This window comes from Bufo bufo, chromosome 4 (assembly GCF_905171765.1).
Source record: "Bufo bufo chromosome 4, aBufBuf1.1, whole genome shotgun sequence".
NCBI lineage: Eukaryota > Metazoa > Chordata > Amphibia > Anura > Bufonidae > Bufo > Bufo bufo.
In genome coordinates this window covers 446501179-446514840 of record NC_053392.1, presented here as the reverse complement: position 1 = coordinate 446514840, position 13662 = coordinate 446501179, and the positions used below count along the sequence as shown (strand labels likewise).

Sequence of the window (13662 nt, the reverse complement as noted above, 5' to 3'; positions counted from 1 at the left end):
CCCAACCCCAGCACATTAGTTTGCTAATTCCAGATGTATGAAACGCAGGCCTAACTGTATCTAGTATATTGAACGCCAGATAAACTAACTTGGCCTTTTTTAAATAAAAAAAAAATTCCCTCACTGGAATACTTTCAGTCTTTTGACTGTATGGATTACAGATGGAATGACTGTTATATGTGAGTACCGCTTTCTTTGACAGATTCTAGTATGGGTACATATATGTTTTCCCAACCCCAGCACATTAGTTTGCTAATTCCAGATGTATGAAACGCAGGCCTAACTGTATCTAGTATATTGAACGCCAGATAAACTAACTTGGCCTTTTTTAAATAAAAAAAATTCCCTCACTGGAATACTTTCAGTCTTTTGACTGTATGGATTACAGATGGAATGACTGTTATATGTGAGTACCGCTTTCTTTGACAGATTCTAGTATGGGTACATATATGTTTTCCCAACCCCAGCACATTAGTTTGCTAATTCCAGATGTATGAAACGCAGGCCTAACTGTATCTAGTATATTGAACGCCAGATAAACTAACTTGGCCTTTTTTAAATAAAAAAAATTCCCTCACTGGAATACTTTCAGTCTTTTGACTGTATGGATTACAGATGGAATGACTGTTATATGTGAGTACCGCTTTCTTTGACAGATTCTAGTATGGGTACATATATGCTTTCCCAACCCCAGCACATTAGTTTGCTAATTCCAGATGTATGAAACGCAGGCCTAACTGTATCTAGTATATTGAACGCCAGATAAACTAACTTGGCCTTTTTTAAATAAAAAAAAAATTCCCTCACTGGAATACTTTATGGCTTTTCACTGTATGGATTACAGGTGGACTGGTATTAGTAGGGGTGACACAAGCACACCCAAGTCCCTGATGTAGGATTTCTATGGCACAGACCACTATTACAAGTGATTAATGGACGTTGGGAGAGATTGTGCTGCAGCACTAGTCCCAAGATGGCCGCCACCTATCAGCCCAGTAACATGTGCCACAAAATGGTCTGCACAACCTTTAAAAAAAATAGCCTTGGACTGTGCTGCTAAATCGCTATTGGTCTGAATCCCAGGTGTAGATGTCTGACTTGTTTGGAGCTTTGGAATGCACACTGTGGCAGCTTCTGCTGCAGCACTACAAGTCGCAAAATGGCGGCCGGCGGTCAGCCCAGGTACATGTGGATGGAAAAATCACTCTGGCCACTCTAAAAATAGCCAATCCCTATCAAAAAAGCAGCTCAGCTGCAGTTGTTCAGATGAATCACAGGTGGAGGAGAGAAATTTGCTTCCAGTAATTCAATTATCCCTGCCTATTCTCGCCCTAGCATCAGCTGCGTCTATCCCTGTTCTATTCACATCGGGAGTGAGCACGTCCCGACGTGCGCACAAGCTTATAAAGAGGCTGAGTCACATGCTGCACTTGGCCAATCACAGCCTTGCCAATAGTAGGCATGGCTGCGATGGCATCTTAGGGCAAGTAGTATGATGCATGTTGATTGGCTGCTTTGCAGCCTTTCAAAATGCGCCAAAATACATGCCGAACGACGAACCCGAACCCGAACTTTTACGAAAAAGTTCGGGTTCGGGTCCGTGTCACGAACACCCCAAAATTCGGTACGGACCCGAACTATGCTCGAACTGTTCGCTCAACACTAGTTGCTTCTCATCCAAGGGAGTGGGCTCACTCACAATTTTGCCCAAAAACACAGCCATGAATAAAGAATGGTACCAAAACACCCTCCAACAGCAACTTCTTCCAACAATCCAACAACAGTTTGGTGAAGAACAATGCATTTTCCAGCACGATGGAGCACCGTGCCATAAGGCAAAAGTGATAACTAAGTGACTCGGGGACCAAAACGTTGAAATTTTGGGTCCATGGCCTGGAAACTCCTCAGATCTTAATGCCATTGAGAACTTGTGGTCAATCCTCAAGAGGTGGGTGGACAAACAAAAACACACTAATTCTGACAAACTTCAAGAAGTGATTATGAAAGAATGGGTTGCTATCAGTCAGGAATTGGCCCAGAAGTTGATTGAGAGCATGCCCAGTCGAATTGCAGAGGTCCTGAAAAAGAAGGGCCAACACTGCAAATACTGACTCTTTGCATAAATGTCATGTAATTGTCGATAAAAGCCTTTGAAACATATGAAGTGTGTGTAATTATATTTTACTACATCACAGAAACAACTGAAACAAAGATCTAAAAGCAGTTTAGCAGCAAACTTTGTGATGTTCCTGTGAGCGTTGCGGCCTTCTCCATGCTCATCAAGCACAGCACCATACATTGTATAGCAGTTGTGCTTGGTATCGTGCTCAGCCCCATTCACTTCTAGGGGGCTGAGCTGCGGCTAGGTCACGTGAACGATGAACATATCGTCACTGGCCTAGGAAAAGCTGAGAGAAGATCTACGAGCTACTGAAAGTGCAACTGCCTCCTCAAACAGCTTATCAGCAGGGGTCCCAGGTGTCAGACCCCCACCGATCAGATACTGATGACCTATTCTGGGCTCTGTTGTTATGTCTGGAAACATGTTTTTGTCTGGAAAAACTGCTGTGTCATTGCTATTGAGTATCATTGAAGCTCTAATGTATGTCTACGACAGATGGGAGTGGTAACTTTGTAACTGTTTGTGCTGAGATTCTCCTCTCCACCCCTCCCACTAGAGGCTTCTAGTTCAGCTAGAAACTGTATATAAGGAGCAGTCAGAGCCCCTACTGTTCTGCAGTTAGGAACCAGTGTTCAGAAGAAGGGATTCTGCCAGACTATTGAGTGAACAGAAGACGCTGAGATGGGGATACTCTGCCACAGAACCTGGATCCCCAGCCTTTGAGCAGGGTAACGGCGTTCTGGTACAGGGGACAGCTACTGCAGCTCAGGCCCTTCCTCAGCATCCAACCCTTCTTCTGCCAGGGAGGAGACTGGAGAAGCCAGCCCTATACCTTGCATTTAATGTTTTGAACCTGAATTCCTCCAGTAAAAAGCACACTAGTTTACTGCAGACCCTGACTCTCTGGACTTATTTCCCATTGGGGTGCACCACGCCTTACCATCCCTTCTGGAGAGCAGGAACATGTGGTGATGCCTCTACGGTGTCCGGGGAACCTAGTGTAGCGTTGGGGCCACCCCAAACCCGGCCACTGCAAATCTCCTTCACATTTTCATCTTTCTAAAAATAACTGGCTCTAGCAAAACAGTTTCAACCTGCTCACCTTTCTAATAGCTTGCTGTAGATCGTCAGACTCCATGACAATGGTCTTAAGAGCACTTGGGTGGCATGGAGTAAGATTCTGATAAATGACTGGTGTAAAACTCTTCATAGCACATCGCAGATCACTTGACACTCGTCGCTCTTCCAGTATATCTTCAAACACATCTCTTGTGTTCCCTGACATTTCCTTCTGCTGAAAAAATAAAGATTACCATTAATAAAAGAACTTCAAACATAAGAAAAAATCTTCCAGAGGTATCAGACCTGCTCCCTAGTTCGAACCCTCACCAGGGTATTTTCTGGTATGCTGCTCTCCCTATTTTTTGTACACAATTGGAAAATGTTTAATAAAAATTATCTGATTTAAAAAATATACACTCATTCAGTCCTCCCTCTATATACATTATATACCCTCCTCCATTCCCCCTCTACCGTATACACATTATATACAGGGGTGCACCACCAATGAGGCCAGGTTAAGCGATTGCCTTAGGCAGGACCAGGTAGGGCCAAGAGGGAGGGCAGCCGAAGGGCCATGAGCTGAATGGAAGGGGTTAGAGCGGTTTAATTTTTCGCCTCAGGCAGCAGGAAGGCTAGGTGCATCCCAGATTATATATCCTCCTCCATTCCTCCTCTACACATTATATACCATTCTACAGTCCTCTATATGTACATTATATACCCTCCACCAGCCCTCCCTCTATACACATTATATACCCTTCTCCAGTCCTCACTCTATATACACTATATACCCTCCCCATTCTTCCCTCTCTATACACTATATACAGTCCTCCCTCTGTATACATTGCATACCCTCCTCCAGTCTTCCCTCCATATACATTATATACCCTCCACTCCTGTATCTATGTACATTATATACACTTATTCACCCCTCCCTCTATATACATTATATAATCTCCTCCATTCCTCCTCTACCATATACACATTACATTCTCTTCTCCATTCTCCAGTCCTCCATCTTTGGACATTATATACCCTCCTCCAGTCTTCCCTCTATATATATTATAAACCCTCCACTCCTGTCCCTGTATACAGGGCCGGCCATTGGGGTGTGCGAGCTGTGCGGCCGCACAGGGCGCCATGGCAACAGGGGTGCCCGGCGGCCAACACAGCTCTCGGTCTCTTACAGCAGGCCGGCCCAAGATTGTGTGAGACGAGCCTGGTGAGCCGAGCCGCTGCAGCTGCCAGGTCAGGTTCCGGAGCGTGGAGGAGGAGCTTAGGGGCGCAGGCGCAGCGTCAAAGTGCTGCGCCTTCACAGAGAGCCGCGGAAGGATCCGCTCAATGTGTGAGGGCGGCGGCCGGTGCTCTGCAGACAGGGAGGGAGCAGAAGACTTCAAATAGTGAGAACCTGTTCTTAATATTTATTTCTTTTTTTTTACAAAAATATCTTTCTTTAAATGGGGGCAGGGTCTAATTAAGGGGGGCAGGGGACTGGATAAGGGTAACAGACATTGGGTATGATTATGGGGGCAGGGGACTGGATAAGAGTGACACTGGGTATGATTAAGGGGCAGGGGACTGGCTTTGGTCGACACTGGGTATGATTATGGGGAGCAGGGAACTGGGTAACGGTGACAGGGTATGATTAAGGGGGGCAGGAGTCTGGCTATGGGTGACACTGGGTATGATTAAATTTATATTTCTCTGCTTCTAAAACAGAAAGTCATACCTAATAAAATATTTATTACTTAACATTTCCCATATGTCTACTTTATGTTGGCATCATTTTGGAAATGTCATTTTATTTTTTTAAGACGTTAGAAGGCTTAAAAGTTTAGAAGCAATTCTTAAAATTTTTAAGAAAATTTCCAAAACCCACATTTTAAGGACCAGTTTAGGTCTAAAGTCACTTTGTGGGGCTTACAAAGTGGAAACCCCCCATAAATGACCCCATTGTAGAAACTACACCCCTCAAGTTACTCAAAACTGATTTTACAAACTTTGTTAACCCTTTAGGTGTTCCACAGGAATTAAAGGAAAATGGAGATGAAATTTCAAAATTTCACTTTTTTGGCAGATTTTCCATTTTATTACATTGTTTTCTTTAACACATTGAGGGTTAACAGCCAAACAAAACTCAATATTTATTACCCTGATTCTGCGGTTTACAGAAACACCCAACATGTGGTCGTATACTGATGTAAGGGCGCACGGCAGGGCGCAGAAGAAAAGGAATGCCGTATGGTTTTTGGAAGGCAGATTTTTCTGGACTGATTTTAGATGCCATGTCCCATTTAAAGCCCCCCCTGATGCACCCATACAGTAGAAACTCCCAAAAAGTGACCATATTTTGGAAACTAGGGGATAAGGTGCCAGTTTTATTGGTACTATTTTGGGGTACATATGATTTTTTTATTGCTCTATATTGAGTTTTTTGTGAGGCAAGGCAACTGAAAAATGGCACTTTTTTTTTTTTTTAAAGATTCATCTGACAGGGTAGATCATGTGCTATTTTTATAGAGCAGGTTGTTACAGACGCAATGATATCAAATATGTCTACTTTCTTTGTTTGTTTGTTTCAGTTTTACATGATAAAGCATTTTTGAAAAAGAAATTATGTTTTTGTGTGTCCATTTTCTGAACGCCATATGTTTTTTATTTTTCTGCCGATTGTCTAGTGCAGGGGCTCGTTTTTTGCAGAAAGAGTTGACGAGGCAGATCGTTATGGACGTGGCAATACCTAATACAGTCAGGTCCATAAATATTGGGACATGGACACAATTCTAACATTTTTGGTTCTATACACCACCACAATGTATTTGAAATGAAACGAACAAGATGGGCTTTAACTGCAGACTGTCAGCTTTAATTTGAGGGTATTTACATCCAAACCAGGTGAACGGTGTAGGAATTACAACAGTTTGCATATGTGCCTCCCACTTGTTAAGGGACCAAAAGTAATGGGACAGAATAATAATCATAAATCAAACTTTCACTTTTTAATACTTGGTTGCAAATCCTTTGCAGTCAATTACAGTCTGAAGTCTGGAACACATAGACATCACCAGACACTGGGTTTCATCCCTGGTGATGCTCTGCCAGGCCTCTACTGCAACTGTCTTCAGTTCCTGCTTGTTCTTGGGGCATTTTCCCTTCAGTTTTGTCTTCAGCAAGTGAAATGCCTGCGCAAACGGATTCAGGTCAGGTGATTGACTTGGCCATTGCATAACATTCCACTTCTTTCTCTTAAAAAACTCTTTGGTTGCTTTTGCAGCATGCTTTGGGTCATTGTCCATCTACACTGTGAAGCGCTGTCCAATGAGTACTGAAGCATTTGGCTGAATATGAGCAGATAATATTGCCCGAAACACTTCAGAATTCATCCTGCTGCTTTTGTCAGAAGTCACATCATCAATAAATACAAGAGAACCAGTTCCATTGGCAGCCATACATGCCCACACCATGACACTACCACCACCATGCTTCACTGATGAGGTGGTATGCTTAGGATCATGAGCAGTTCCTTTCCTTCTCCATACTCTTCTCTTCCTATCACTCTGGTACAAGTTGATTTTGGTCTCATCTGTCCATAGGATGTTGTTCCAGAACTGTGAAGGCTTTTTTAGATGTTGTTTGCTCACCGGTGCGTTCCTTCTTTTTAAGAATGTTCCAAACAGTTGTTTTGGCCACGCCTAATGTTTTTGCTATCTCTCTGATGGGTTTGTTGTGTTTTTTTTCAGCCTAATGATGGCTTGCTTCACTGATAGTGACAGCTCTTTGGATCTCATCGTGAGAGTTGACAGAAACAGATTCCAAATGCGAATAGCACACTTGAAATTAACTCTGGACCTTTTATCTGCTCATTGTAGTTGGGATAATGAGGGAATAACACACACCTGGCCATGGGACAGCTGAGAAGCCAATCGTCCCATTACTTTTGGTTCCTTAACAAGAGGGAGGCACATATGCAAACTGTTGTAATTCCTACACCGTTCACCTGATTTGGACGTAAATACCCTCAAATTAAAGCTGACATTCTGTAGTTACAGCACATCTTGTTTGTTTCATTTCAAATCCATTGTGGTGGTGTATAGAGCCAAAAATGTTAGAATTGTGTCGATGTCCCAATATTTATGGACCTGACTGTATGTATACTTTTTCTTATTTATTTAAGTTTTACACAATAATAGCATTTCTGAAACCAAAAAAATTATGTTTTAGTGTTTCCATAGTCTGAGAGCCATAGCTTTTTTATTTTTTGGGCGATTGTCTTAAATAGGGTATCATTTTTTGCGGGATGAGGTGACGGTTTGATTGGTACTATTTTGGGGGTCTTTTTGATCGCTTGCTGTTGCACTTTGTGATGTAAGGTGACAAAAATGGCTTTTTTGGCACAGTTTTTTTTTTTTTTTTTACGGTGTTTACCTGAGGGGTTAGGTCATGTGATATTTTTATCGATCAGGTTATTCCGGATGCGTACACTTTTTTTTTATTTATTTCACTTTAAAACAATAATAGCATATATAAAATAAAAAAAATATGTTTTAATGTCTCAATGTTCTAAGAACTATAGTTTTTTATTTATTTTTTGAGCGATTTTCTTATGTAGGGTCTCATTTTTTGCGGGATGAGGTGACGGTTTTATTGGTACCATTTTGTTTGATATACACCTTTTTGATCGCTTGGTGTTGCACTTTTTGTGATGTAAGGTGACAAAAATGGCTGTTTTTATACTTTTTTTTTTATGGTGTTTATCGGACGGGGTCTATTATGTGATATATTTATAGAGACGGTTGTTACGGACGCGGTGATACCTAATATGTGTATTTTCTTTTTCATTTTTATAGGAAAATGTATTTTTTTAATTTTACATTTTTATTTATATATTTATTTTTTACTTTTATTATTTTCACATTATCAAGTCCCTCTTGGATCTTGAAGATCCAGTGGGGCTGATGGCTGTACTATACTTTGCAATGCTCTTGCATGCCTGCTGCCGCGGCATCTATGGGGTTACAGCAGAGTGTCAGCATAAAGCTGACACTCTCTGCTGATGGCGGTGGCTCAGGAATGGAGCAGCCGCCATCAAACACAGCAGGGGGACCGCATCAGAGGCAGGGGGCAGCGCTGGAAAGGTAGGGGTACTGCCCAGCATTGAGGGAGGCAGCACAAATGGGGGCAGGAGGAATGTATGGGGTGGGGAGGGAGCGGACCGCATCAGGGCAGGCTGCATAAATATGGAGATGAGCAGGGGAAACTGCTTCAGGGGAGGGCGGACACAAGGGGGGGCTTGGAGGCACACAGGAAGGGGGCACAGATCGGGGGGCACAAGGGCACTTCCTGATTTCAGGCTCTGATCTGCAGAGCGTAGATCAGAGCCTGAAACCGTCATTTTTTCACTGCCGCGATCCGATTGGTTAGTCTGCACAGACTAACCAATCGGATCGATTGCTGGCAAGGGGTCACTCTTTGCAGCGCTTGGATTAAAGAGCTGGCTTGACGTTTATACACGTGGTAGCTGCACGGGGCATGTGCAAATATCACGTATATAAACGGATTGCAGTCAGGAAGGGGTTAATCCTTCCCTGTCACCTTTACCCAGTCCCCTGCCCCCCTTAATCATACCCAGTGTCAACCAAAGCCAGTCCCCTGTCCCCTTAATCATACCCAGTGTCTGTCATCCTTAATTTAAGGGGGGCAGGGTCTAATTGAGGGGGCAGGGGACTGGGTAAGGGTGACACTAGGTATGATTAAGAAGGGCAGGGTGTAGCGGATTGTATTTAGCCTGTCCTGTTTAATTCATGCAAAACGGCATTCGGTTAATTGTATTGCTATGTATTGTAAACTGCAATGTTTACTATGTTAAATGCATTGCTTTTCTGTCCCTCCTCCATCTCCCATCAGCCCTTGCTATTGTCTGGCCCCACCCTTCCTTGTACCATAATCTTCTATGTGCCCTATTGTATGTAAATGAGGCTGTTGGGGGGGTTTAAAGTAGGTGTGCTGTGTCTAAATAAAGTTAGTTCTGCTCCTGATGCTGTGTGTCGTCCAGTCATTGGGATTGCTGTTGAGATATTATTGGATTATTTTGCCTGCTGGAATTACTACTCTATGGATTTATAATACTTGTTCCTGAGCCTCACTGGGATCTTAAGTGGAGATTAGCTGTGGAATATCAGCCCTCCACTACATTGGTTGGCAGTGCTGGGATCCAGACTCACAGAGGAACAAGGATTAATGGAGATTGATTACTCCACTTTAAAACAATCCACACTTAAAGATCTTCTGGAAGCAAGAGGTATTTCAGCCAGCAACAAAACAAAGGCAACACTTATCTCTGAAATAATGGCAGAAATCCGAACAGAGGATGATTCGGTGACTGCACAGAGGGACGAGACAGACAAAACAGAGCAAGCAGACTTCCAAAGGCAGCTCCAATTCAGATTGTCATTTTATGGGGAGAACCCACCAGTGGAAATTATCTCCAAGACAATGACAGAGGTTCAAGAATTTATAATGCGGCAAAGGAGACCACAAACACCAAGCCCAGCAGTGTCTATGGTGCAAGAGGGTAAGCCAAAAATTCCATACCAGGCATTTAAAATGTATGTAGAAGTGGAGGAAGATATAGATGCATTCCTCCAAGACTTTGAAAGACTATGCACGTTACATAAAATACATATGGAAGATTGGGTACCCATCTTAGCAGGACGGTTAACTGGGAGGGCAGCTGAAGCCTACCGTACGATACCAGATACAGAAATTAGGAATTACAGCCGTGTCAAAGAGGCTATCCTGGCCCGATATGCTATGACGACACCAGAGGCATACCGGACACGGTTCAGGGAATTGAAAAAAGCAGAAAAAGACTCGCATGCAGAATGGGCTTGCCGTTTACAAAGGGCAGCCCTCGGATGGGTACAGGCGAACCAGGCACGGTCCATGGAGGACCTATTACAAATGCTGCTACTAGAACAGTTCTATGATAGGATACCCGCAGGCCTGCAGGAATGGGTGAGAGACCGTAACCCCACGTCTATCACAGAAGCAGCTAAAAAGGTCGATGACTATATGGATGCCCGCAGGCAGCACAAGCTTGTGGGTGTTAAACCAGCTGTGCGACCTCTAGGGGGAAACCAATTTTCAGCTAGCACCAACACACCACTGAGACCGCTACCCCCACCAGCTCCTACAGCGGCTCAACCGAGGTTTCGCCCACCCTCCTCTGTGCAATGCCACCAGTGCCAGAGGTGGGGACACTACAAGCGGGAATGCCCGCAGCTTAGAGACCGTTCCAAAGAATAACCGTGGATATAGTAGGTCCTCTCCGGAAACCTAGCCCCTCTGGCAAAAGGTATATTTTGACGGTGGTGGATTACGCCACCCGCTACCCAGAGGCCGTAGCCTTGACAAACATCCACGCAGAAACCATGGCAGAGGCCCTGATGCAGATTTTCTCCCAGATGGGGTTACCCAGGGAGATCATCTCGGATCAGGGTACTCAATTCACTGCAGAGGTCACCCAGCACCTCTGGAAATTTTGCAAAATCAGACCTATAATCAGTGCCCCCTACCATCCTCAGACCAATGGGCTCTGCGAGCGATTCAATGGCACCTTAAAACAAATGCTCCGAACCTTTGCTGAGACCCACCGCCAAAACTAAGGAACCAAAGGGATAGCCCTGCAACAGACCTGGCTCTCTCCCTAAACTGCTCAGCCTATGCAAAATTCTCAATGGTAGAAGATCGCATATCCTCGTACCTCGACTGAATAACCCCTGAACACCCTATAATAGTGAGGGGACACGACACCCGGCTCCCTACACTTGATACGGAGGGAGTCAGAGTCTCCTGGGATCCAGCAAACAGGAAAATACAAATGAATAAACAAAACTTATCTGTAGAAGACTCAGTAGTAGCATCCAGCATGCATATACTCCAGGAAGTTGTATAAACCGCAAAGTGATGCAGTATGGGAAGGGATTTAAAGGGATGCAATCAGTGCAACTACATGACAGCTGAGAGAGGCTAACGAGATGAGAAAATGAAAGCAAAACCAAAGGAACCTCAAGGAGGAGGTTCTGAAGGACGTCTGTTAGAGCTTCTCAGATGTCTGGTGGTGACAGAAACAGACTCCATGAGGGTGATATGAGGGCCCGACGTCCACAGGTGGGGGTTGTGCTTACAGCCCAACACCGTGCAGGACGTATGGCATTTGCCAGAGAACACCAAGATTGGCAAATTCGCCACTGGCGCCCTGTGCTCTTCACAGATGAAAGCAGGTTCACAATGAGCACATGTGACAGACGTGACACAGTCTGAAGACACCATGGAGAACGTTCTGCTGCCTGCAACATCCGCCAGCATGACCGGTTGGCATTGGGTCAGTAATAGTGTGGGGTGGCATTTCTTTAGAGGGCCGCACAGCCCTCCATGTGCTCGCCAGAGGTAGCCTGACTGCCATTAGGTACCGAGATGAGATCCTCAGACCCCTTATGAGACCATATGCTGGTGCGGTTGGCCCTGGGTTCCTCCTAATGCAAGACAATGCTAGACCTCATGTGGCTGGAGTGTGTCAGCAGTTCCTGCAAGACAAAGGCATTGATGCTATGGACTGGCCCGCCCATTCCCCAGACCTGAATCCAATTGAGCACATCTGGGACATCATGTCTCGCTCTATCCACCAACGTCACGTTGCACCACAGACTGTCCAGGAGTTGGCAGATGCTTTAGTCCAAATTTGGGAGGAGATCCCTCAGGAGACCGTCCGCCACCTCATCAGGAGCATGCACAGGCGTTGTAGGGAGGTCATACAGGCACATGGAGGCCACACACACTACTGAGCCTCATTTTGACTTGTTTTAAGGACATTACATCAAAGTTGGATCAGCCTGTAGTGTGTTTTTCCACTTTCATTTTGAGTGTGACTCCAAATCCAGACCTCCAAGGGTTAAAAAATTTAATTTCCATTTTTTTAATTTTTGTGTGATTTTCTTGTCAGCACTTTCAACTATGTAAAGAACAAAGTATTTCAGAAGAATATTTAATTAATTCAGATTTAGGATGTGTTATTTTTGTGTTCCCTTTATTTTTTTGAGCAGTGAACAAAAGCACTATACAATTCATATATTGTTAAAACCTTATATAAAATTAGATGATCCCAGTCCCTAAATGCGGAGCTCTCACATTTAAAAAATAGAATAAAACAACAAGCGGCTATATGATTAACGGGATATTTCCTTGTGAACAGGATTCTGGATATATATTTTAAATGTATGTCTTTTCAGATATACCGTATGTCTTTTTTCTTAATACTGGATAGAGTCAGCGTTCTGTGTACTGACTTAGATCGTACTCAGCCCACGTGCAGATTTGATGTCTCTATTTACTGCTATAGGTGATGGTCTGTCCATATATACTGAGATAATGGACACTGGGTTGAAAACACACTGGGTTAGTGCCTGAAGCGATCTTTTTGTTATTACTCACGGCCGTATTGTCCTCTCAGTTGCTTGCGGCCCGTGAAAGCGATATCCTGGCCGCGGCACCTTCAGCAAAGTCCATTCGCTACAATAGAATGTCTCTTTATGTGTGTCTAACATTATATCACCACTTTGCCGTAAATGGACAGAGTCTGTGCAGATTTATCGCACATGCCGCTCCGAACGGCACTGGCTCTATTTGTGGTATTCACACAAAGCGTTTTATTAATGTTTCACCCTCAGAGGATTCCACCATACGTGATATTATACTAATATATAGAATGACTCTAAACAATGCCTTTATCTATCTGAAATACCTAGATCTACAGTGCTCCCATAGGGCATTTTTTATATTCCTATTGACAGTCTCTCCTTTTTGTAAGACTTTCTGTATGTGTGTCTCACATGGAGGATCTTTAGAATAGCTTTTCATATTTTTATCCCTTATTGTCACGGCTGTATGTGAGCAACAAGAGTATACACAGTAAAAAGAGCTACTGACCGGACCCAAACTAGGGAGGATAAAGGGTGACCCCTGTCAGACCCTCAAACTCTCCCTATGCTGCTAAAGCACATGCCCGGATCCAAATGGCGGAACGAGGCATGCCCACGAACCTAAGACTGATGACCACTGTAACCCCTACAATAGTGGAAGGGGCACGGCCACCGGTGCCCTGCTCAGTATATGGAGGGAACCGTGGCCACCTCAGATCCAGTCAGAAAATAACCAGGTACACAACAATGTCTGCACACTTAGCTGAAGGTGTTGCAGCCGCAGAGAAGACGGATCCAAGGACAGCTGGCAATATCCGGAGTGCTTGCTGCAGCAGAACACAGGTCCAGTGAACTGATAGCTACAAGTGAAGATACTCAAGCAAGAGCTACAACTGAAATGAGAAATATAATCCACGCCCTACAATAGGAGGAGGGGTGATTTAAAGGCAGGGAAATCAACCGCAGGAGGAACAGCTGGGAGGAAGGAAACCGAAAGTAAAG

The 13662-nt window shown here is 44.1% G+C and overlaps 1 protein-coding gene across 3 annotated transcripts in view; it reads right to left on the bottom strand.

The window, feature by feature from the left end:
* LOC120998647 (dihydroxyacetone phosphate acyltransferase-like) overlaps positions 1-13662 on the bottom strand; it is a 401782-nt gene that overhangs the window by 324211 nt on the left and 63909 nt on the right. For 2 of the 3 annotated variants that reach the window (XM_040429400.1, XM_040429402.1), the window contains exon 2: positions 3225-3416. In XM_040429400.1, the coding sequence (XP_040285334.1) occupies positions 3225-3416 (192 nt within the window). The remainder of the gene's footprint in view (positions 1-3224; positions 3417-13662) is intronic. The other variant, XM_040429401.1, reaches the window with a different exon arrangement.